General features: G+C 40.1%; 2 protein-coding genes across 2 annotated transcripts; one reads left to right on the top strand and one right to left on the bottom strand.

The window, feature by feature from the left end:
• Positions 1-2,094: 2,094 nt before the first annotated feature.
• On the top strand, positions 2,095-10,347 carry LOC119658259. The gene is made up of 5 exons (XM_038065550.1): positions 2,095-2,880; positions 8,763-8,900; positions 8,965-9,088; positions 9,154-9,310; positions 9,965-10,347. Exons 1-5 carry the CDS (start codon positions 2,758-2,760, stop codon positions 10,125-10,127), a joined length of 705 nt encoding a protein of 234 aa, XP_037921478.1. The 5' UTR covers positions 2,095-2,757; the 3' UTR covers positions 10,128-10,347.
• Positions 10,348-15,430: 5,083 nt separating this feature from the next.
• Positions 15,431-24,461, bottom strand: LOC119657564 (tektin-3-like). The gene is made up of 5 exons (XM_038064523.1): positions 24,175-24,461; positions 23,847-24,115; positions 23,184-23,771; positions 22,813-23,121; positions 15,431-15,723 (listed from the first exon to the last, which is right to left on the bottom strand). The coding sequence occupies exons 1-5, from the start codon at positions 24,301-24,303 to the stop codon at positions 15,495-15,497; spliced, it is 1,524 nt and encodes a 507-aa protein (XP_037920451.1). The 5' UTR covers positions 24,304-24,461; the 3' UTR covers positions 15,431-15,494.
• Positions 24,462-26,903: the final 2,442 nt, after the last annotated feature.

Raw genomic sequence — 26,903 nt, 5'->3', positions numbered from 1 at the left:
TTCTCGAAATACCCATCATTTGGGTAGCACGGCTGCGAAACCCAAAAGTTCTCGCCATGCGAAGCAGATCGCATTATATGATTCCGAATCAATCTGACGATAACTGGGTCGATTTTCGGCACAGCGGCAACTGCATACATCACTTCATTAGTTTCATAGTGATCATAGTTTGACGAAGCAGTCCTATTAAGCCCCGTATAAGCACGCAGATATTTCCTTTCAAAGATGCTTATTTTCTCCATTTGGCTAGCACTCAAATTAAACCAGATAGGACACCCGTAGGTGAGCATCGATCTAACCAAAGTAAGATAGCAAATAATCTTAACCTTCCGGCTAAGATGTCGAGTATAAAAAAGTCTTCGAAGAGACATGAATGCCTTGCGAGCGCATTCTAGCGCGACTTTAACGTGCTCGTTAAATTGAGACGCTCGCCAAGACGCACATACAGGTATCTAATGCACTTCTTATGAGGAATGCGCTCAGAACTATTTTCGTTCGCGACAATGTGGAAATCTCTCCAATTCCTTTTCAGGTTCCTACTGGCGTATGCCAAGGAATTTCGAAACAACCGTTTCACACTTTTGCGCATTAATTTCCATCCGCCAGCTGTTTGAGAATAATTTAATATCACTGAACATCTTCTGAAGTTCAACTTTCACCTCAGTTCTCTTCTTGTGTGCCGTGTAAGCTATCAGATCGTCAGTAAAGGCAACCAACGACCTTTTAGGAGATTTATTCAACTCAAACGAGTTGAGTAATTCGCCGGCAAATGCTGCGAACAGTGTAGGTGCAGTCACTGTCCCTTGCTGTAATCCATTCAGAACATGAAATTCTCTACTAGTAGTGAGATTTCCGTCTGTAATGACAAAGTACTTGCTATACAGCATGCTACACATCATCGCCATGAGGTGGCTGCGAAACTCGTTCTTCAGGAGCCTGAAAATCAGTCCATCCAACCAGACGGTGTCAAAAGGCTTCTCCATATCTATAAGGCAAGCGCCTACGCACTCCCCATTTTTAATCCGTCAGCAAATATCAGACGTTACCTTCGTTATTGCATGTATTGTCGAGTGTCCAGATTGAAATTCGAATTGCGCATTCGACAATTATTTCTTCCTCTTCCGAAAAGCCAACAGAAGCAGAGATCGTTAATTCGCTAGATGGTGATTTGCGAATATTTCGACTTCACACGAGCCAATCGATTTAAATGGGCTGACCTCACAAGCAGGAGAAAGGACAAAATATACAGAAGAAGAAAAAGACGAAGTTCATCTCAAAGACTCCTTTGGGGTCTCACGACAAAGGTGGGAAAAGTTGTTAGACCTTCGCTTATCTGTATCATATATTCGTGGAAAATTCTGTATCGTATATTAGGAAAATTACCAAGTTCGAGTTGTCAAATTATTTGATCAAAATACTATAAATTTAGTCATTCACCTAAACCATTCTACCTATGGTGTGTCGGCATTTCTTAAAAATCCATGAGGTGAAGGGGAACCAAATCATTAAAATTTATTGATGATTCAAAAGAAGATACTTTTGGTTGATGAGCGAATAATACATACATGTTCGGCCTATGACAAACGACATTTTATTTCAAAGTAGGTTTAATAATTTACGTGCTCTGCGTTTACAATTCGAATATTGGCCCCAGGGTAACAATGTCCGCGAAAGGGGGGAGTAGTCCAATACAACGTGTGGTTTAAGAAAGTGCGTTGTTCGTAACAAACATTAATATCCGCATATATTTGCCATTAGAAACAATAATTTCCATAGTTGATTTTATGAGTTCTGCTCATTTCGAGAATTAAGGCTCTGTGAAAAGGGGAGAACTTGTAAATGGGGCGGACTCAGAGCAGCCTAAAAATTCACCTCCATCTGAGTCACAATTATTCATCTTTTTGGCACCATTACAACATACCGTCAAACATAATTTTATTGATATCACATATTCAACCACAAAACATAAAAAAATTATGTTTTTCCACAATGATGGTCATTGGACTGTTGCAATGTTTTTATTTTTAGCGACATTCCGAGGCAATTCCGTCAAAAGTTGGTGGAGAGCTTGGAAGATATATGTACATCCGAATGCTCTCCTCATCCGCGAGTATTTAATTGTTGTTCGCTTTGTTACAAGATTAGAGAACAAATTAAGTAGATATAGGCGCTTTGGGGCTACAAGACGAGGAGGCGAACAGAACAGGAAGATCGTGGAGCCAGACGATAAGCTCACTCTAATTGCGGGTGATAGTGTTGTTGGAGGGCCATTGCAGAGTGATTCAGGCGAAAAGTTACTTTTTTGTGATTTCGTGATTTCTAGAGTCTAGAATCCGCTTTGAGGTTCAGCGTGCGAATCGTGTGTTGAGTGAGGAGTCAGTAGACCGAAAATCAATAACGGGTGAACGTAATTGACCTGAAACGGAAAAAATGCACACACGCCGGTATCTTTCTATAATTTCGCTTACTAAGGTCCTTTAGAATTTCTCTCGGATAAAGAGACCTTCTAGGGCTTCCGTGCGATAGTCAAAGCGCTGTTCGAATTCCAAACCCCAAGCACAGGAAGGCCTTGGAGCGGGCGATAAGAACATTCTAATTGTGGGTGATAGTGCTATAATATAACAATGAGATTAAAATAGTATTTTGCCTAAGTTTTCGAGTGCTAACGTTTCCAGTGCTATTTACAATTCATAAAGTGTGGCTTGTGAAATATTAATTGGCCTCATTGGAGTATTAACCAATATTCAGTTGATTAAGATGAAAGTTTTAAATTGGCCATGGATTATTGTACCGCTTGCGTTGGCGGCCGATGCTGTATCGGGTTGGATGTATTCCCTCTCGTCCGTGAACACATTCGAGACAACTGAATTATGCCCTAAAGTAAGTATGTGTAATTAATTGGATAAAACTTTAAGGAATGTTTACTGAAAAAACTGCTTTTCATGATTTCATCTGGTAGCTGGATAGCGGAGACTGGAATATCAAAATAATTCTTATTATTTCTACTATGTGTATTACTGATAAAATTGTATTTCATTGTTTTTATCATCTGAATTTTTAAATAAATTTACAGTAAAAAGGCAAAGCTGGGCACAAAGAAAGATGAAATGATCTGTACTAGGTCTTGCACTACAGGAACAAAAACATTTCACATGGAAAATTAGTACAATTAGTACAGATCCAACATGTTGTGAAAATAATACAGTTAGACTTCCCATAAGCGGATGCCAGTGAGGTCAAAATTTTATCCGCTTAAAAGAAGTATCCTTTCAATTGAGAGGATATGAAATTAAAAATGGCACATGGCACATGTGCACAAATAAGAAAAGGGTGGGCACAGTATCCAGATATTGAAGCGTGAGAACATAAAAAGATAGAAACGCGCGGGGTCGTAAAAGATTTTGTGTATTTGGCAAGTTAGAATATTTCGTTCCACGATGCTCTATTTGCGGATAGTTAGTAAGTCATAGTGTATATAAATTTAATATCTCGGATTATTTATTTTCCTAAATTATCACAATATTGTCAGACGGAGAATTAATACCTAATACTAGCACTAGGTGCCAAACATTTAGACTCGGCCGATTCTACCTATTAAAAAATATATAGGGGATCTGGTGGTGGTGGGTTGTAGGTTAATAGAAGAAGAATCCGTTGAGAATTCCCCACAATATTGAACACGTTTGCACAATGGTATATTTCTGCATGGTTTCAACCAGATTGTGTGAGAATCCCAGGACATCAAGGGAAACCGTGGAGGATTTGGCTGCAATATATGTATCTGACAATAATATCGGAACTGCAACCACGCTTTTGAGGTATAAAGTTTCTTTGGTTTCACGAGCCAGTAACTCATAATTCACCTTCTTCTTCACCTATTTCCCGTTCAATGTTGCTATTATGGAGGACAGTAATATTAATAATATTTACAGAGTGACTATCAAGCACTGCCTGCGGCTCATACCAATATGAAAGGTTTTGATGAATCACCATACACACAGCATTATGCCTGTCCGTGCATTGTACCGGAGCCATAACAGTGCAGCCAGAAAAGAGATGGTCCAACGTCTCTACCGTCGAGCCACATATTTTATATTGGTCGTTGTCCACCTGCTCTTTCATTATAAGTTTTAAATATGCTCCAGTGGCGACTATAGATCCTTGTGTCTCAGCAAAAATCTCCCTAGCATATAGCTGTCTGTTCGACAAATGGCTGTCAAAGGCAATTCTCGTGCTTACCGTTCCTAGTCCGACTTCACCCTACTTGGAGGATTGAAAGATCGATCCTTCAAGTTAAGTGGAGTCAGTCCGTAATTTGCCTTACAAATAGCCATATGCCAGGGGAAAGTCTGCTGGACGTTTTCCAAATCGATGATTGTCCACGGCAATAGTCCAAACTCATAAGCCAGTGAAGGTATAGCGAAGACATTCAATGTGCTTATCTTATTTTTCCCGAGAAATGTGATTTCAGTATCAGCTTTACGCGTCGCAGGAATTCGGACAGTAGAGCATCCTTCAAATCACCAATTCGAGCAAGTGTTCCTTGCGGAATTCCTAGGTTCTTGTAGAAGTCTGTCTCGGTCATTGCTTGGATGTGGAGTTCTCCAATGCTATGTACGGCATGTAGTTCAGGATGATCTTTACGGCTAGCTTGAATTCGACTTTTGTCTAATCCAAATTTCACCTGCAGTAGACTATTCGCAACAGATTTCTAATGTGGTCAGCTGGCATTTAGCACATAGACCATATTTGATTGCAAAACCATGCCTTCTACCATCATTTAATAGCTAAGAAAGGGGGTCCAGTGCCATACAGAACCAAAGAGGACTATTTTATTATTTATTTATTATAATTGATACTAGATGTCTTGGGGTGTTAGGAAGCTATCTCAAAATTTTGAACTACTAGTCAGATTCCTTTCAAAATTTTCAATTCATGCCTTATATTATGTTTTGCGTTGCAAAAATCTTGTGATCCTCAGTTGGATTGAAGGGAACTTTCCAGTAAAACTTCAAAGTATAGTAATATACTACATATATCAACTTTATTTGAACGGAGACCGGTATGAAATGTTTTGGATGCCTAGATTTTAAATAAAAGGAACTTCCGTCTTTTTCCGGTTTTTCCGTTGCAAAGTACCTGTTTCATTTCAAATTTGGAGCTTTCCTAATTTGTAACGACGTCAAATTAAAGACGTAAAGTTCTATATTTCATTTAATTTCTCACACGGCCATTATTATTACCATTGGCCCTATAACGAGTGTCTGGTGTAGTCATGCCTTAGCAAGCAACTGTGGACATTTCAGTTTTGCACTGACGTCCGTCAATTCCATATCCGTAAAAGCTATCAGGCGTCGCTGCATCTGAGGCCGGGTCTGCCAGGCCTTCTTTCTCTACAAGAAATATTACCTTTATAGACTTTCCGGGCTGGAGCATCCTCACCTATACGAATTAAGTGACTTGACCACACAACCTATTGAGTCGGATTTTATCCACAATCAGACGGTCATGGTATCGCCCATAGACTTCGTTGTTATATAGGTCACGAAATTGTGCATCCTCTTGTAGGCCGTCAAAAAATTCCTCGGAGGATTCTTCTCTTGAACGGGAGAGTTCATTTTTTTCTTCGTTTGGTAAGTGCTCAGCTTCTGAGGAATACATGAGAACTGTCAAGATCATTGTCTTGTATAAAAAGAGCTTTGCCCCTATGATAACACGTTTCCATCGGAATAGTTTTCGTAGTTTGAAATATGTTCTGTTGGCTGGCAACAACTGTGCTCAGATTTGTTCATCATAGTTGCTATCGCTTGTGGTTTTCGAGAAGGAGTCTAGTCAGTGTTAACAATTTGATCGTAATACCGAATTCTGTCATGGCCGTGTACAGTTTTATCCTGTCACAGGCGGCCTTGAAGTCGATAAGACGACGGTTAAGTCTTAGTGGTTTTACGTCTGATCGTCCTAATTAGGCCTCAGAGCATCCGTCTACTGCATTACGATCAACAAGTCAATGTGAATACAGCGTTTCCCGCTGTTACTTGGAGGTTCTTCTTTGGCCATTTGGTTTTGATACAGCAGATAGGGTAGCTTCCCCGTTTGATTCTCGCCATCTCCGGGCATCATGAAAAGACACTGCAGCTTTTCCATCGCTTGCCGCACAGAGAAAGTCTGATCTGTTACCGATTTGTCTGGAGTGATATCTCTTTGGAATGGACCGTTGATACTGCGGACGCATGTGATTATCCGCCCTACCAGAATAGAGGGAAATATCTTGTAGATGGTATTCAGCAACGTCTTACTTACTTACTTTCAATGTATGGTACAAATACTGCCCCATTACTAGTCATTAGGCAGTGCCGCTGTCCCATACCTTGAGCATAAGTTGCTGGACCGCTTGGTGTAATTCCATCGGCTCCTGGCTGCTTATGACTCTTAAGCCAATGAATTGTTCGATTTCCCCCTCTTTGTCTCAACAGAATGAGTATTGTGGTGTACATAACTTCATGCTCCTAATTTGTTAGCGAAATTTGTGCACCTAGTCTGGTTGCTTTTAGTCTTCTTGTTGTTGGTTTTCCCAGGCTTCCTTTTTCTGTCCGTAGTCTCCTTTTTCCGCTCGATGGAGTTCCTTGAGATTTCTGCATTGCTCGGGATTTTTCGTTCTTACGTTCCGTTACTAGCTTTTAATCATCATTGAACTGTTTGTTCCGACTTCTTTGCGACTGGGGTCAAATATGTTTGTTGTCGTATCAATATTAACGTTCTGCAGGCTGTTATGAAGATCAATTGTCGATGTTCTATATCAAGGACCCCTAATAGCTGCTTCATCCATTTACCTCTTATATATGTTACGGAGGGCTTTGTAATGTTTACACACCTCATTGTCAGAAGGGATTCGAGGTAGTATTTTTTTCGAGCCGAAACACCATTCCCACGAAGTTGAGCTCTGAGATTATATTGACCCCCTTACATGTTCTGAATTAACACGTGTCTGAGACTGTTATTTGCTTGGTGCGCAGTTCTTTGTCATTGGTAATCTATAGGAGCGGGCGTGTTGCCTAATTATGGGATCCTAACTGCTCCTAGCGCATGGTCTACTGGATGGCCGCTATAATATTCTCGGTCCTTGTCTAGTGCATCTTTTATAACGCAGTGACATCACCTATGGTTTGGGACAGGACGTCGGCTCGCTGCTTAGTAGCTTTCGATCTGTACAAAGAGTGCTCGTTCCAAGAAAAATTGCGTAAATCGTTTGTCATTTTTCTTTGCCGCTTGCATCATTGTGAAATCAATTTAGTCGGCTTCATATGCAGTTTTCCGTGTAGGGTAGGACCAGTTACTACAATTTATGAAGTTTTTTGCCACGGGTGAAAAGGGTTTAGTATTAAAGCTGTTGGTGTTAGTTCAACATATAATTAGGAATTTTCTTTTAGCTTAGAGATAAAAGCTATCTGTCTATCGACCGAAATCAGAAATCAGCAATATATGAAATATGGAACCCATGCTTGTTTTCGCTGTATTTCCGCAGTTCTTTCTCTCTTCAATAATTGCCTTATTGAACACATGATGGCGTGGTGGTTAAGGGGGTAGTGCGTCAGTCTCTCAATCTGGCTGCTTTGGGTTCGAATCCCAGTCGTCATTTATGTGTGTACTCGTCTTGTGTTTGTCTCGCTGCTGTGAGCTTATCACTTGCACAGTGTTAAGTGTGATGATAGTGAAACTGAATGACGATTCTTCAGACTGTTTGGATGGCCTATACTCCACTAAGGAGTGTACAGTAAACACTAATCAGCATAGCCACGGCTATCAGCCTGCTCCTGTTCCTGTAACCAGAGCACGATAAATATGATATTACCCTAGGGTGTACCTACCTATATACCTACACTCACAGCTTTGGTAAGATCCCAGATCAGATTCAATTACTCTGGTTCTTAGCATGGTTACTATCCATTGCATAGGACACCCTTCCAATGTTATTCTGGTTAGAACTTCCTTGATAGCTTTGGCACTCGCACTGTTGAATGGTCCCTTTATATTTAGGAAGGCAGCTAAATTGTTGCTTGTTATGGAACGACCGCTCAGCAGTGTAATTTACCTCGTCAAGAGTGACTTTTGGGGATTTGTCTTTGAGGCAGGCGTGCTATGATTTAGAAAAAGGCAATCTCACCATGATCGTCCTTAAGTGGATGTTCAGGAAGCGCTCTAGGGTTTTCAACACGAAAGAGATGAGACTGATTGGCCGAAAGTCTTCCGCGATCTCATGGTCGCGCCTGTTAGCTTCGGTATGAAGCGTACACATCTTCCGGAGTGCTGTATATCTCCAAACAAAATACAGCTCTCATAGATTTCTATAAGCCATTTTGTGGAATATTAGCGGAGGAAAGGACAAGAACATCTATTCTACACGGTGAAATATGAGTGAGGGAAAAAATAGTTGCTTCATAATAATAAGGCATTCAACCAATCCTAGGCGGGAAACAAGTTGGTATCTCTACCCAACAATCCAAAAATGAAGTTTGGAGTCATTTTGGGGGTCCACGTAGGGTGCCCTTTGTAATGAATTTGGAAGGGGGATACTGATATATTGTTTTCCAATCCTTTGGAAAAAACACTAATTTGGGCTGAAATGTGGCGAATAAATAAATAAAGTAAACAGTATGACTGGAAGTTTCAATCAACTATCAAGAATATACCGGGAAACATCTTTTAAAATCAAATGTGTAAATTTCGGAAAAGTATTTAAATTTCCAATATATTTCTTTTTTAAGGTAAAAGCAATGCGGAATTTCGAGTTGAATTCCATGATGGGTAGTTGGTATGTGGTCCAATACTATGCCTCGTCGGAAGAACTACCGGAATATGCGTGTATGCGTAGCTTATTCGATATGTCGGAAGCAGATCAGCATGTAAGTAAACGGTTTTTTGAATTTTCAGTAAAGAGGTTGTTTTTGATTAATTAATTCGTTAAAGGTCACAATGAATTTTACTTATATATACGCCGAAGACCCACTTAGGGAGGAGCTCCGTGGCAATATAACTTGGATAATTCCTAATTATAATACGCCAGCACACTGGATTCATACAGAGGATATTTGTAGGTATTTTGTGTATATCTATTGTAAATTTTTACATTTGTTTTGTTTTTTCGAATTCATTTAGATGAAGGTGTTTATAATACCTACGTAATCGATACTGACTACAAATCGTGGAGTCTTTTGATGCATTGTGCAGAGAAATCGAAATCACCTCGATATTTATCAGCACTGCTGTTATCCAGAGAACCAACTTTAGCCACTAATGTGATTAACTTCCTGAGGTAGGTGTTCTTTCAATGGTAAGCAAGCTGTTGAAAGGCCATATGTTAGTAAGCCTTACGGTGAGAATTAAATTATCTACGGTCGTTCATAGTTGGTCAGATAAAGAATGGTAGAATCAATTTCATAATTAATTATCAGTTGACGAGAATAATGCATTCAGGTTTTCTCTGGAAAATAATATGAACCTTCAATTTACTTTTGAATTAACTTTAGAAAACTTTTAAATCCTACCTAAGTGTCCTTTGTGTGAATTTCTAAAGTCTCCAACATTCCTATGGTTTGCTGTAAACTTTGGAGCAATGCAAAATTGTCGTTCGAAAATAGCGTATCCCTTCGTCTTCACTTCTTCAATTTTTTTTTATTAATTTATATTGCCCTGAGTTCTCGCTCGCAACATAACTATCAAGTTACTGAAGATTCTGCTGTCGTGCCTCATACACATTTGTATATCATAGTAACCTCTAGCATCACTGTTTACCCTTCTTGACTTCCTTATTGTAGCTTTCATACTCCACGTCTTCCTGCTCCTTTGCCCTTTGCACTTTCCGCTTGCCAACCTACCAATCTCGGGACACTTTTAATTTTTACATTATTTAATATATTTACATATTTTTCACAAATTCATGAGCATATTTAATTCTTTAAATTTTCAGAGAAAAATTGCCACGTTATGGGATTGACTTGTCATTTATGTTCACTATAAATCAAACTGATTGTGACGAAGTGGAGGATACCTCGATGAATCCTCTCATACCAAACATTCCCGGTTTAAAGCGTAAACTTCGTTTGCCAGTTCAGGTATTTCATCAGCCATAAAAGACTTGTCTGGCCATTAGTTCCAAATATATGCATTGCTTGTACTTATGACTCTTTGAAAGTCCCTTCTTGGCTTTCATATCTTTATATTTGTTATTTGTTATCATAGAATAATCGTTTAAGAGATACAAAATGAAGAACTGTATAAAAGAATTTGTATAGAAAAAATTGTAAATAGTTACTGAAATATACTATCTTAATAAAAAATTCCTGGAATTTATTCAAAAAGTTTAAAATATAAAATTTGTGATCAAAATCGATGTGGTTGAGGGGCCATCTCGTTCTCATCTACTCCAAAGCATTTTGCAAACATTTTGTTTATAATCGATATTTGGTATGTTCATCAGAGCCATATTCGGCTTTTTCACTACTTTCTTTTGGTTGCTGAAAGGCATTCTTAGTAATAATTTATTCACTCGATTCATGATAAACCAGTTACAGGCAGCCAAATCAGGTGAATTCGGGTGCAGTTGCTCACTCGTTATATGTTTGATCAAAAATTCCCAGATAATGGTAGGATTTTTAGTAAAATTTGTTTTTTAGTAAAGCTATGATAGTTACAATAAAAATTCGAAACCGCTTCCTTATGCTTATGCTACTTATTTTTTTTGCTTCTTTGCAGATATGCATAATCCGGTGACTATTTGTTACCTTCGAACCACTAAGGAGGGTGACACATCTCTGCAAAGAAAGGAAAAGTTTGGTAAAGCATAAGGGAACAAGTCTCTTGCGATCCACGTACGTATCACTTGCTGTCGCATCTGGTACAGTAACCTGTGTTACTTTGTAAGCGGACGACTCACTGGCAGGTATTATTAGTGGGATTCCTATGTTCTTCTATCACGTGGCCAATAAGGCGACCCGGGGATGGCTTGTGGGCTGTAGCCGGCCGGTTGAAATCAACGTTTTCTGGACGGCACGCCCTAAATTATGGGATCACCTGAGTTAGTCTACCTAGCTCAAGAAAAAAACAGAGGGTACTATCTACAGTTTCTGGGTTTTGATAGATGGGCAGCTCGGAGAAGTATAGAGGCGGATGAAATGCTGACTATTGTCACGTCTATAGTTCATAATTGTATGCGTGTCCTTGAATTCGGGGCAAATCATCATCAACGGACATAGGAATGGTCTCGAGAGTGATCCTGTTGCTTCTATTTGGCCTAGGACATTGGTCAGGATCAGCCTAGTCAGTCTTATCAGTTTCGTCTGGATATCGAATTCTTTTATGGCAGGGAGATCTGTTGGTTGCCCCAGGCTTGCTTTTTTAGTCTGTGAAGTCGCTTTTCAGTTCGACGAAGTTTGTGATAGGTCTTCTTGAGAATCCAGCATTCCCCGGTATGCAGCTTTCATCTACTCCTGTGCTAGCTTACATTCGTCGTGGAACCAGTCGTTAAGACTTTTTGCAATTGGGGCCAAATATGTTTGTAGCGGTACCAACGACAACATTATTTAGGTGATTATGAAGATCATTCGTCGATGTTTGATCACCAGGATCTCTGTTAACTGCTTGTTGTGGAACAGGTACTTACAACAACCATTTTGTGCGACAGTTCGTTATCATTGGTGTTTTTATGTAAGCTATGGGAGCTATCCATTTATGCTCAAGATGTGGGACAGTGAATCAATGCATGACGACTGGTAAAGAGACATTATTTGTCCTATACATAAAAAGGGAGATATCATGCAGGGCAGCAATTATTATGCCCATACCAAAGAATCTTCACTCAAGGCAAATCAGCAACAGATCAAAATTTCTCTGTAGAGCCAGCGATGGAAAAACTGTTGGAACATGGCTGTCAGTGACACTATCTTTTCATCGACTCTACACGCCCATTAGAGAATTCGGTATCCCGACGAAAGTAATAAGATTGACTAGGCTGATCCTGACCAATATGCGAGACCAAATAAAAGTAGCAGGATCATTGTCGAGACCATTCAACATCAACAACGGTCTAAGACAGGAGGATGCCCTATCATGCGTCCTCTTTAACGTAGCCCCGAAGAAAGTAATTCGCGATGCAGATGTCAATGCAAGAGGCACCAATTTATTCAAGTCGGCCCAACTAATGCCCTATGCTTACGATATTGACATTCTGGGAAGAACCCGAGATGTACAATCTACCTTCATCCAGATCGAGCAGGTAGCGCGAGATCTTGGGCTTCACATTAATGAAAGCAAAATTAAGTATATGGTGGCATTGTCACCACCAAACACCAAACAACCAAAAACATCGAACTGGTTAAACGAGAACAATACGACTACCACTTTGAGACAGTTGAAAATTTCTCCTATATAAGGTCGAAAATCACAACCGATAACAACTACGACGATGAAATCCGTGCACGGTCGTTGGCAGCAAGCAGAGCCTATTTCAGCTTACAAAAACTGTCCCACTCGAAACGTCTCACCAAAGCTCTTACTGCGCAAGACAATGACCTTGTTAGTTCTCATGTATTCCTCGAAGACTTGGTTTCTTAGCAAGAAAAATTACGAACTCTTGGCCGCGTTCGAGAGAAGAATCCCCCAAAGAATTTTTTAGATGCCGGAAAGTCTATAATGGCAATATCTATCGTAGAAAAAGAAGGCGATGCCGTAGGCCAGGGCGCCAGATAGCTTTTGGGAATGTCGAATTGGTGGCCTAGACCGGATACTGCTTGTTGCGTCGTTGATGATGGTGATGATAGGAGCCAACGTATCACCGGAATACGGGCTCTGCCGAGCCTCTGACAGTTTACTTGATACTTTTGTTGCCTCTATTATTTATAGGACTTTAGAAGAGTACAGCTTTGCTTTGCGGCTAAAAGACAAGATAAGGTGATTAAGTAAATTCTTCATGTCCAATGAGGCAAGTGGATAGTGGAACCAAAATCGAGTCATGTTCTAAGAACTCCTTTATTAGTTTAGCTTAGTTAGTTTACCATTGAAAAATTTTTGATTGCCACCTGCAGACGTAACAATGGGAATATAAGTGAAAACTGGCTAACAAATTTGGTATTGAAAACCTCCTGATTGAAAAGTAAATTCGAAATACCATACTTTGGAACTTGGCTCAGTGCCAAAACTAACCATATCGTTTTCTTTGGCTTATGCTGTCAAGACCTGCCTTATTCTACAAACTGTTATACTATTAGTCATTGAGTGTTTTAGGGGTCAACACTCCCACTTTCCATTTCGAAGCCAGCTTGATCTATTACTGGGTGTTATCTTCTGAATACTAACTTATTTTAGAGCACATTATAAGCACAATCATTCATCATTATTGTATAAATAGCACTGGGTTGAAGCACGTGTGTGCACAGAAATAAAAAAAATCTACAGTATAAGAGGAAGTTGTTTACTTAACTTTCAAATGGTTATGCTTGGAAAAAAATTACATCCCTTCGCCCTTGCCTGAGAATACCGCACCTCCTTAAATTTAAAACAAAATTATGCATTATACCATATCTTACACAAAGCCCTCAAAAGCGTAAGCGCTCAATTAAAAACAAGTCGGGAAACCGGAAGCTAGACGCTTCAGGTATGAAAGGTTTTGTGTATTTCTTTTATAAAGAGATTTGAGTGTGCATTTGTCCCATTAGCATGTAGCACGTAAAATATGCATTATGTGAAAATAGCCACTTTCAAGTGATATTGACATTCATAGTCTTGAATTTGCAGAGGAACGACAGGTTTGACCTAGTATAACTTTATTAGTAATAGTGCGATTTTCACTAAATTTGCCAGAATCATGCTCTATACTGTGACCTACATTGCTGCGAAATTTTGTGATTCTAAGGTGAACTTAAGGGGGTTTTTCCTGTCAATTACTAAAAATTATAGTAATGTACTATTATTAACTTTATTTGAACAGGTATCGATATGGAGGGTATTCCGGAGTCTAGGTACCATATAGTGGCAGGCCCCTGATTTTTTTCAGATTTTTCGGTTTAGTAGTTTCTGAGAATGGCTTCATTAAAAAAATGACCACTTTCAACCCCCCGCACTCCCCACCTTTTCAAAAAAATGAAAACTAAGACCGGCTTCGAAAAGTACTAACCGAGACCTTTAATTTGATACCTCACATGACTATATTTGATGAAAAAAAAATTTACACCCCCCTTTTGCATGTATGGGGACCCCCCTTAAATTCGTCGTAAAAGGATGTAACTCACTATATGCGTGAGCGTTCACAGTTCCCACCTTTCTACCAAATTTGGTGTCAATCACTATAGTCGTCTCCGAGAAAAATGCGTGTGACGGACAGACAGACAGACAGTAAACCGATTTTAATAAGGTTTTATGTTTACACAAAACCTTAAAAACGACTCTGAGCGTGCTTTCTGATCAAATACCATTCCGTCAATTTGAGAATAATGCAAAATTCCGAAATAATACTATAAATCTAATTTTGTTAAAGTTTCGCTATTCTGGACCCCGAGGGGAAACATCCTCTTCTTCTTCTGCTTTCGACGGGTTTGTATTCGCGTTAGCAGCAACAAAACTGAGACTGGGCGCGTGCCACGCGTGGATGAAAGCAAAATCCCTAATCATACAGCCCAAAAATGCCTAGAAAACCGTCATGCAAAATATCCCATTTGAGACTGCCCAGAAGAAGGGTGCGATTATTGTGAGTGGAGAAAACTGGGGAACTAGGACCAACTTGGTCTGTAGAGCGATTAAAGAAAGAAATGCAAACCATCCCAGATAGTGTCTATGAGCGTCATTGGAACGCTTGACGAAGTACCAAAGAAAGTTAGTATAAAAGCAAATAAACAAAATTAAAGTAATGAAACAAACCAGAAACGCCAATCACCCAGAAAGGAAAACCATGAAGTAAAAATCGATGATATGTTGAGCTTTTAAGACGGTGGAGAGAACCTACCTATTATCTCTTTTATCATTGAAATTTTTAGTCTGGCCAGCGAGAGCGGAGGGGGGTGATCCCTCTTTCCTTCCTTCCCCCCGCCAACATCGCAACACTCTCTCGACTCTATCCGGGCTAAGCTTATAACCCAAACGAAACGGGACAAGGAAAGACGAGGAAGAATGAACCACGTACTTGGAGTCAATTACCATATCATTCTAGAAGGTGATGAAGCTCTTCTTTTCCCAGGATTTGAGTAAATGACCTCAAAGGTTTTTCTTTAAAGAAAGAAAGCCTTAAAGGAGTTTTCGTAGTGAAAGTGACATCAACCGATTAGATCAAATGCTGCATGTGAACTTTGCCAAAAATAAATGAAAGCATTTACACTTTTCTTAAGACATTTATTTCATCTGTGTATCTGCATGAAAATTTATTTTAATCTTGAAAGAAAAAAGACTATTGACGCCAAGCAAACATATACTATAAATAATAATCATACAATAAATAATAAACATAAACTTTCTTAATATTTAATCATTTTAGTGACAGGAAACGATCTTCTTAAACTCAAACATTTTTCACGGTCCGTGAAAAGACTGTCCACTTTGCGCTTTAAATCTTCTTCTAAATTGTTCCGAGTTTTTAACAACTGGTAGTACTTCGATTCAGCTTCTTTCAGTTTCCCATACAATTTTTCAATGGAATCTTGAATATCGGCGATTTCAGTGATCAGTCGCCGATGTGCAAAATCTCTAAGAAACAGCGGAATAATTTTTTGATTATAATTTTCGAAAATCTATGCTTTTAGATTATATAATGTAATACCCCCACATCATAGAAAAGGGTATTTAAAAAACTGCAAATGCCATTCAATAATTAAAGATACAAATTGGTCTTGAGAAAAAAACCCTTTATTTTTACAAAATAAAACTTTTCCTTCCTTCGAGGTCTAACAAACACGCTCTTGTCTTTCTGAACATACACTTGTATGTAGTTCAGGTAGCTCCAGTACTGACGAACGGAGTGAAGAGCTCTCGAAATACATACCTTTCTACATAGAATACAAATTTTGTAGAAAGCCGGTGCAAAGGAATCCGCGTGCTGGGTATAGTAGTCAATATAAACCTAATCCATCACAAAGCTCGCTAAGGATAACTTTTCCACGAGTTTCCTCTGGGCCACTAAACTCCATAAATGTGTTCACTATCAGTTCTAATTATGTCCCCGAATATAATGAAATATAGTAGGTGGCTAATTGTATCCATGTATGTCCAAAAGTGGTGGAATATCTAAAATACGAAATTAAAGTTAAAAGATTAAAAGAAAATTGCCCCTTTTCTGTAGCAGTAATAGTATAACAGAAGTCTGGTAAACTAATTCTGAAAGATTATAATTTAGCCTTATTATATCCCGTTACTTTACGAGCTACAGAGGTCATATGACCCCCTGCTGGAATTCTCAAGAAATTGTATGCGGCCTCATAGTATTATGGTTGGTAGGGAAAGCGTGACAACCACGCCTAAGCACCATCGCACACAGTCCATTGAAATGCGCTTCAACTATCCTCAGCACTTCCTGAGACGCCCGCTCTCCTCCTCTACTGTTGTACACCACGTGTTCCTAGGACGACCCATTCGTCGTCCCATCTTGGAAGAGTGGGTTCTACTGCATGACATAGCCAACAATAAAATTGTTACCCTTCCTTAATGGGATTCCACTGCGGGTTTACTCCGGCTTAGCACATTGATGGCCAAAATTATTTCTCTTCTGTTTGAAAAGATAATCCGTATCCGGGTGTTACGGGGACTAACCATTTCATTCACCACATCATCATTGCGCACACGGTCTTGAGCTTCCCGGGATTTCGCTCGTTATCGAAACTCGAACGCGTCACACTCGCCATCACTCATAGCGATCCGCGTCCTCGATTCCCCATTCAGTCAGATTTTGTGACGCCTCTTTTTGTCATAGCCAACGATCTGTTTAACATCTGAAAATCGTTATTTTAGATATATCTCCTCGTCGCTCATCGTTATTTTAGATATATCTCCTGTTCCCACTGTCGAACGAAAGTTTGATCATATAAGGGGTCGATGTTGAACTTGAGGGGTCGCAGTTTTCCAACCCTGCGAGAAGTGGCGGACGTAACACGCTAGCAAAGGCCCATCAAATGGTGATTCCTTTCGAGGCCGATGTCAGTGTCACTCTTGTTACGTACATCCAGAAGACGGAGTTGGCCAGTTGAAAGTCAACTGACCTTATAACAGGCTCAATGCTCGAATAATGTGCCACCAATAAGGAGGAAGTGGGAGCTAAAGAAAGTGTTTTCCCATCAGATGTTCGAGCAAGATGTTGTCAGATATTGGCATTCGGATCATCTATTACTATCACCATATCATGTATCGATAATATTTACCACTCCTTTCTAGCTGTGCGCAGTACAGCCTCTACCGTTATTAATACCTGCTCTACCATTGGTCTGTATGGATCTAGGTGGAGATAGAACGCTTTACTACTTCATCTAAAAAAAATCTGATTCGTTTTCTCGTCCTTACCACTTACCACAGTGGCTAAATAATCAACTAAAGCAACGTCAATATACATTCTGTTCTTCAACAGTTATTCGTTTCTTATATTCACATTTATTGTCTGAGTATTGAGGCACAAGTTCGTTTTCGCGGACCACAGCTGTGAAAATCACCTGCTTTTCCCCGGCCGAACCCTGTGCTTTATAGGAGTCGCTATTGCTTAAGTCGTCCGTTCACTTCTTTGCACTGCCCACCCATCGTGCAGCAGACAACCGCCGAAAGTTTCGTTGGCTTTCACAGATGGATCCCCCCTTACACATTTTGAGTTAGTTCTTCTAACGTTTCCTCCAGAAAATCTACAAACTGACAAGGATAAAAGTGAGTCTCCCGCTCTTTTGTCACCAAACCACGAAAAGAGCCTCAGATTCGACTGGGAATAGAACAGCGATACCGCAAACGAAATAGAACTAACGTTTTATGTATTTTCATATGGAATACGGTCTAACTATAGAGGGTGAAAACTGTCCTGCAGCTAACCGAAACCCTGTTTCAATATAAAGCTGATATTTGTAAATGGTGGTCAAATATATATTAGTATATTAGACCTATTAAGGTTCCAGGGCCGCAGGGCGAAACCTGGATTGGAACGCACAATAGAGCATAAAACCTGGTTGGGTAAGGCTGACAACCTTACACGGAAAACCGAAGTTACGAAGCCACAACAGGAGCCTCGGATTGGACGGATAACACAACGATGAACCTGGCAACGACAAAGAAATAACGATTTGCGCATTTTCTCATGGAACGTGCGCTCCCTGTACAGAGATGGAATTGCCAAGCAACTAGCCGATACCCTGTCCCTATATAGGGCTGATGAACCAGCGGTACAGGAGATGCGTTGGACAGAGATCGGTTTCCTGGAGAAGAGCCACTATAGCACATATTATAGTGGCCATTCAGTAAACCATGTGCTCGGAGTAGGTCTCCTAGTCAGCCAAAAAATGAAATCAGTTGCTATCGGCACTTGCGAAGCAAATTTATAAATATAAGCCTCAGTAATGTTTACGCCCCTACAGAGGAGACTGCAGAGTCGGAGAAGGATATCTTCTACGAGGCAATAGAACGAACCCTCGAAGCCTGGCCCCGATATGATATCAAAATCATACTTGGGGATTTTAACAGCCAAGCAGGCACGGGGGCACGGTTGTCGGTAGTATCTGGTTTGCGCGGAAAGCGGTCTACAAACATACGTAGGCCTCTTTAGATGGGACCACTTTCAACCAACTTGACCACGTGTTGATCGAATGCTGCCACCTCTCAGTCTTGATGAATGTTAGAACATATAAGGGGGCCAATATAGACTCGGATCACTATCTCGTTTGCATGGTGCTCCGAGTTCGAATAACAACACCCAGAATCTCCTTTGACAATCAGGTGAGAGTTAACACCCATCTACACAGCCATCCACAACACAGCCCTCCGCGACACCTATAAGAGGGAAATGGATGCCGCAATAACTGCAGTCAACAGAGATCCTGGAGATGATCAACAGATGATCTTCACAATCACCTGAAGAACGTTATCATAAATACAGCCACAAACATACTTGGGCACAGCCGCAAAAAAAGTTGGAACGCCTGGTTTGACGATGAATGGAAGCTAGCAACGGAACGGAAGGATGCTGCATTCCGAGTAATGCTGCATTTATCAAAGGACGCAGGCACGTGCGGAGTCTTATCACGAACTCCGGTGACCGGAGAAAAAAGGAAGCCTAGGAGAACCAACACGTCTGTGAACTCGAAAAATACAGGGAGAAACCACACCAAGCGCGCAAGTTTTACCAACAAGTCAGCAGTCAGCCTTACACACCTCGATGCTCATCCTTCCGACACAAAGAGTTAAATCTGATTTCCGACAGAATGGGCATATTAGAGCGATGGGTTGAGTACTTTGATGAACTACTGAACAATCAGAACATCGGTGAGTTGGAAGTCCCGCCAACTGAAAACGACGGACAAATACTGCCACCATCATGTATAAAAGAGACAGCCGGTGCAATTCATCGGCTTAAAAATCAGGAGCCGATGGAATTACAGCCGAATTGGTTAAAAATGGAGGCGACTAATTATACTAAGTGGTTCATCAACTTGTGCTCAAGGTGTGGGACAGCGAATCAATGCCTGACGACTGGCAAAGAGTCATTATCTGGCTTACACATAAAAAGGGAGATATCACGCAGTGCAGCAATTATAGAGGTATCACCTTGCTGAGTACCATCTATAAGATATTCTCCGCTATCTTGCTAGGTCGGATAGCCCCATACGCCCAAAATGTCATTGGCCCATACCAAAGAGGCTTCACTCCAGGCAAATCAGCAACAGATCAGATTTTCTCTGTGCGGCAAACGATGGAAAAACTGTTGGAATATGGACATCAGTTGCACCATCTCTTCATCGACTTCAAAGCCGCCTATGATAGCATAGCCATACGGCCATGAGAGAATTCGGTATCCCGACGAAATTAATAAGACTGACTAGGCTGACCCTGACCAATGTGCTAGGCCAGATAAAAGCACCAGGATCACTCTCAAGACCTCTATCATACTTCCTCTTTAACCTGGCCCTCGAGAAAGTAATCCGTGATGCTGAGGTAATTGCAACAGGTACGATTCTCTTTAAATCCACCCAACTACTGGCCTATGCTGACGATATCGACATCATGGAAAGAACCACCCGAGACGTACAAACTGTCTTCATCCAGATAGAGCAGGCGGCGCGAGATCTTGGGCTGTACATCAATGAATGCAAGACAAAATATATGGTGGCAACGTCAGCCCCAAAAACCAACCAACCAACCAACATCAAACCGCACTGGTCAAGCGGGAAGAATAAAGATAGGAGACTATAACTTTGAGACTTGATAATTTTTCCTATCTAGAATCTAGCTATGACGATGAAACCCGCGCACGGTTGTTGGCAGCCAACAGAGCCTATAAAACTGTTCCGCTCGAAATGTCTCACCAACGATCAAAGCTCTTACTGTATAAAACTATAATGTTGCCGGTCCTCATGTATTCGTCGGTGACTTGGGTTCTTAGCAAGAAAAATTACGAACTCTTGGCCGCGTTTGAGAGAAGAATTCTCCGAAAAATTGTTGACCCCCTACATGGGAATGGGCGATTCCGCAGCCTACATAACGACGAAATCTATGAGCGATAAAATCCGGCTCAATAGGTTACGGTGGGCGGGTCACTTAATCCGAATGGATGAGGATGATCCAGCCCAGAAGTCTATAAGGGCAATATCTATGGTAGAAAAAGAAGACGATTCAGACCCTGCCTGAGATGACAGCTTTTAGGGATATCGAATTGGTGGACCTCGGCCCAAAACCGGGATGTCTGGAGTTCCTTATTATTATTGATTATGATGATGAAGCTACGATGGGTGGGTTATCTAATCGATATGAGTCAATACGATGGAGTCTGGAAAATGCCAAGGGGTAATATTTATAGTAGCAAAAGAAAAGCTGTAGGCTCTGCCTCAAACGGAGCAAGGGCGTAAGCTTGGACGTCAGATAACTGCTAGGGATATCAAACTTATGGATCCCGGGAAAAGACGGGAATGATTAGAGTTCCTCCTAAAGCAACCCTAGACCGGTTTTTGTATTATTGGCGATGAAACCACCAAGGAGACTACTGCCAGCGAGGGTGTGTACATTAATTTTGCCTTACCCAGCACCAGTTAATCCTTTGAAGAATTTTCGGTCCTCTACAGAAGGATACACAACTAAGAAATCTATGAGCTGGGGAGATAATATTGGTTGAGGAAGTTATTACACATATATTGGGTGATTGATAATGCACCAGTTTTGCCAAAAATGGAATATATATGTTATATTGACTGACATTAGCAGCATAACAGCAAAAATTCCTAGGCACAACTGTTGTGCCTTTTTTAAGCGCTTTTTGTGTTTTTAATTATCTGGATAATTTGTGATTTTTGAAGAAGAATATATAAACCAAATAGTTTGCGTACAAAAGTGAAATCCAAGACTTTCCGGGATTTTCCATAAACAAAAAGTTACCAAGTATCAAAAAGTAATGATTTTGTTTTTTATAGAACATTTTTAAGAAAATTTGAGTATAATACAAAATTTTTGCCAGTTGGGTGCAAAGAGAAATAGGACCAGCGTTGAAGAAATGTAAATTTTAGTTAAGCGGTGGAAGGAAGGTAAAACTCTGCCGGAAATTGGGAAATTGGAGAGCAGATCTCATTCTTCTGTTCAAAGGATGATTGAGAATTACAACGGTTTGACAGCATCAAGTCTACGTTTGGAACGCCCACCTAAATTTTCAAAAGCGTGTAACAAAATCCTAGACAAAGGCTTTAGAAATTGTTAAAGATATCAAGGATAGCTTTCGGAAGACCGTTTGCACTGATAATGTTTTCAAAATTTTAAAGAAAGGTGGTTATCGTTGTTGAGTTACAAGGGGAAACTACTTTATATCACATGTTAAAAAAAACGAATTGACTTTGTTAAGGAGCACATTAAGAAACCAGCAGTCCTGGAAAAACGTTATTTTTTCGGGCAAGAGAAAATTTTATATTTTTAGGACGAAAGCCCGTTTGGAGAAAACGAGATACAGTACTCATAACCATTGTTAAACATGGCGGTGGTAGCGTTATGGTGTAATATAACTTTGTCGAGTCAACAATAAACAAAATAATATGTTCGGATATATTTAAAACCAATTTGAAGCAAAGTGCTGCAAAACTAGGTCTGGAAAATGGGTTCATGTTCCAGGAGGACAATAACCCAAAACACGGTGTGGAAATTGTTATGTTTTGACTGTTATATAATGTTCCACGTCAGCTTCATACACTCCTATAATTCCCAGATCTCAAACCTATTGAGCATCTTTGGGATATATTAGAGACTAAGATTCGATATCACAGTATTTTAAGTTTAAGGACAAAGCTGATAAATTTCATTCCTACCCGCTTAGCAGAAGTTATCAATGCAAAGGATAACCAACTAGTAATTAATTATTGATAACTACGAAAATAATAGTGTTTTTAAATATTTTTGTATATTTGTATATATATTATTGTTCCTGTATCCTTTCTTTTTCCTTTAATGCTTTTAAATTGTTTATGTTAATGAATACCGAATTCCATTTAATGATTTTTCCAAGTTTTCTTTACGAGATTCATGTATACGCTAACTTTTTCTGACTAGTGTATAGTTATTTATGACAAAAAGAAAGGACATGTCCAGATAAAGACTATTCCATTTAATTGGATTAATACTTACTCACATAATTCCAACCCTTGGCGATGACATCGAGCTTCAAGCCGTGTTTGTGAAAGCATCAATGGTTTTGATTTGTCCTGTATGGCCTTCTTCAATAATGCAACATATTTATCTAGTTGAAACTTTTCGTCCTTAACCGCATTTAAATGATGTTGAATTTTTTTGATTTCATTCGACATTTCCACTTGACCTCGTTCAAAAGCCTGATTGGTGTCATGGAAGTGTTCCTGAACAGATGCAGCAATGCCTGCTATTAACGTTCCAAGAGAGGTGCGTAGCTCTGCTGACTTGGCACGAGCTGCTTGAGCACTGAAAATCATTCGGAAAAAGAAAATGGCATTGAATAGTTAGAGATATAAATTCTTCATTACTTTTCAACACGTTCGGCACTCGCTTCGATCCATGTCTCGGCAGTAGTTGTCGCAATGGCAGTTTTCTCTATGCCACCACGATAACTAAGGCCACGACTGTAGTTGTCCAACTCTCGGCAAATCCTGTCAATACACATAGTTTGTTCCTTATGAGCGACGTCTTCCTCAAGCGCATGTTGAGCGTTCCGTAAATCAGTCAACTGGCGCTCAATGAGACTGTGCAATTCCCCGAATTTCTGTCGACTATTTCGAAGGTTGTCGACTTCTTCAAGAAGTTTCTCTTCAATGAGGTCACGTGCCTTTTCGATTCCTTGACGACCTTCTCTATGTCGGAGACATTCCTGAGCTATGTGAAGTGGTGCTTCTAAGTCTTGGAGAGACCTCGAGATGTTTCTCTTGATGTCAGTCAGGAGTGTGGCTTCAGCTTTGACTTTTTCTAGCTCAGTGTTAAGTTCGTTTTTCCAGAAAGTCATATCCTCTAATCGTTCTTCAATTCGATACTTTACATCTGTTTGTCCTTTAACTGTTTTCTCATCAGTCTCACGCATGAGACGGATGGAATCAGTCCGGACCTTCTCACAATTGAGTCTAAAATATTAAAGATTTCATTCCTAGTTACCTATGGGAATATTTTCGAGTCCGAGCTGGTGACTTTGGTCTTACCTTGTATTTTTAGCTTCAGTGTAGAGCGCACTGCAACCATGAATCCAATCTTTTTCTGTATATCGAACATTTATGGCTGTCCTGGCTGCGTGTTGTGGATTCCTCTCGAAACCAGTAACGAAATTCGGGTAATGAATTGGCTCCGTGGACATCCCTTTTAGAATGAAACAGGGGCTCATTTTGAAGTTCGCCACTGTTAGCCCAGGGAGGGGGATTATTTCAGTCCGATCATAACCCGAAATTCCTTTCCACGGCTCAGATTTTATGAGCTGAAGGAAGTGGGACTTGGTTATTCCAGAAATATTTCTACCTTCTGAATCGATACCACCTGAAAATCTGCTGAAAACTTTGCTCGGTTCTTTGGTAGCGGCTTCGACTCTACACATTTCGGCTTGATCGTCCCGCTCCATGGTTTCGAGAAAGCTGAAGAAATTCCGTGGTTAATTTTCGTTGCCATAATTATGAATGGTTCCTAGCGAATTTATGAAATTGTAACCAAATACAAAATCACTGTATACAAATAATATTTGAGAAACGAAAATATCAGCGGAAATTTTTCCAAATAGGAGTTTCCGAAAAGGCAGAGAATTTGCGACTAATCAAAACCGAAGTCAGTGTTTGCTTTTCATATTTGAATGAACATTTCGAAGGATGTTTTTAGGGATTTGTACAAAAGGTTTTAGTTAATAGTGTTTCCACTTATGGAAGATTTTTTTTTCGAGCAGATAGCATGTCCATGCAATTTTTCGGTAGGGAGATAACATAGAAAGGATTGAACATTATGTCTCCTATTTTGTAAAAGTTCACAATATAAATTGGAAAATTTTCAAGTGCTTCCAAATTAAACCTAAAGTAGGTGGTAATATAGGTCGGGCGTTAAGCTAATAAGCTTTTACGCCATATATGAAAAAAAATTTGAAAATAATAAATATTATGTTTTTGAGTTGCTATAAGCCTATAAGAAAGGATGCCAGATGTTTTCACCTTGAAAATTTTATTCCTATTTTGTTTTAACCTTGCTGAAGAAATGCGAAAAGTATTGCGCTGTTAGAGCCTTTAATACTTCTGTAATGTTGTGCAATGTGATGCCCGCCATTGTGTTTCAGTTTCTTGGAATTCTGAACGCTAACCAATTTTCGTCCTTTCTTTATGTATGATCTATGTATATACTTTTCTCAAAAATTCAAATTATCAGAACTTTTCATACCCTATCTGGAGGCAGTTAAAGATAGTAGGGCGAAATATGGATTGTTACAGACGGTGGAGGATAAACCCTGGGAGACGCCGCCTGAACCAACACCAACAGAATTCCCAGATAGGGGTTTGCTAAGGACTTTTTCTTAATGAAAAAAAAACAGACATAGAAAGACGAAGGCGAGTCTCCCGTGACTAAAAACTGGGCAAATTGTACCAACTTATCTTCCAGGTTGAGGGTTGGGTAAGCTTAACAACTCTATACAGAAACGGACAAATATTTGTTCACATTTTCTCATGGAACGTGTGCTTCCTCTACAGAATAGGACTGATGTAACAGCATTGCAAGAGACGCTGAACAGGGACCGGTTTCCTGGCCACTACATAAAAAAATGTCAGGCGACGACGACTTTACGGTTTCTTACCAGGGCAGAGGCAAATCGTCAGTTGCTGCCTCACCTCTGCCTTAGGAGCAGCGTGATCGAAGCAGCTCGCAGATGGTAAGTGCTTCTTTATATAATTTGCAGAACACAAAATGACTACGAATTATATTGAGCGCAAATCCACCTTATTGACCAGAGCTTGGCCAGAAAAAATGAAAATATTTTTTTTTTGAGAATTGTGGGGTCCTAAGTCCGCATCATTTATTGTAATTGTCATAAGGTAAAACATGTGCTCGGATGATGTTTTTTAGTCAGCCAAAGAATGGAACCTGAAGTTATCGTAAAATAGTTACTTACACTGAGGAAGAAAGTAAGTAGCTTTAGAAATACGTATTTACTAACTATTAAAATATATTGTAGTAGGAGCAAGCTACCTAGTTTTATTTTTATTACTGAAGTTATCGGCTTTGCAAATGAAAACGATTAGCAGAGAAAGCAAATTTCGAAATATAAGCCGCTCGCGTTCCTACAAAGGAGATTGCAGGGCGAAGAAAGAAAGAAGGGGGAACAAACCCTTGAATCTTGTTCGAGGTATGATATCAACATCATACTTGGAGATTTCAACAGCCAAGTTGGGACGTAGTCGGTATATTGCCGATATGTAGGCTCCCATAGCTTACATAAAACTACCAATAACAACGGACTGCGGATTATCCAAGTAGCAGTGTCACACGAAATGGTTGTTGGAAATACCTGGTTTGCGCGGAAAGTGGTCCACAAATATACGTAGAGATCACTTTTAACCAAATTAACCACGTGCTAGCTGAACACCGAAACCTCTCAGTCTTGACGAATTTCAGAACTTATAGGTGAGGCAATATAGACTCGGATCACTATGTCGTTGGCATAGTGCTCGTAGCTCCCCTTTGACAATTAGGTGAGGGTGAACACTGAAGCCATCCATAACAGAGTCCTCCGTAATATCTATAAGGGGGAAGTGGATGCCGCAATAACCGGAGCTAACCGAGGTCCTGAAGAGGAAGCATAAATAAATGTTCTTCACAACCACCTGAAGAACGTTATCATTAATGTGGCCACAAACATACTTGACCCCAATTGCAAAAGAAGTCGGAGCGGTTGGTTCGACGCTGAATGTAAGCTAGCAACAGAACGGAAGCATGCTACATACCGGGCAATGCTGCAATTTCAAACAACATGGGCACGTGCAGAAAAATATTACGAACTCCGTCGAGTGGAAAAGCAACTTCACAGACAGAAAAAGGAAGCCTGGGAAAACCAACAAGTCTATGAACTCGAAAAGTACTTGATGCGCAATCAATGTCTGACGACTGGCAACGAGGCATTATCTGTCCCATACATAAAAACGAAGCTATCATGCAGGGCAGCAATTATAGAGGTATCACGTTGCGATACGATCCAAACATAATCGGCCCAAACTAAAGAGGCTTCACTTCAGGCA

Source organism: Hermetia illucens, chromosome 5 (assembly GCF_905115235.1).
Source record: "Hermetia illucens chromosome 5, iHerIll2.2.curated.20191125, whole genome shotgun sequence".
Taxonomy (NCBI): Eukaryota; Metazoa; Arthropoda; class Insecta; order Diptera; family Stratiomyidae; genus Hermetia; species Hermetia illucens.
Note: the sequence above shows the minus strand (reverse complement) of the source record. Positions and strands in the feature narration are given on the sequence as shown.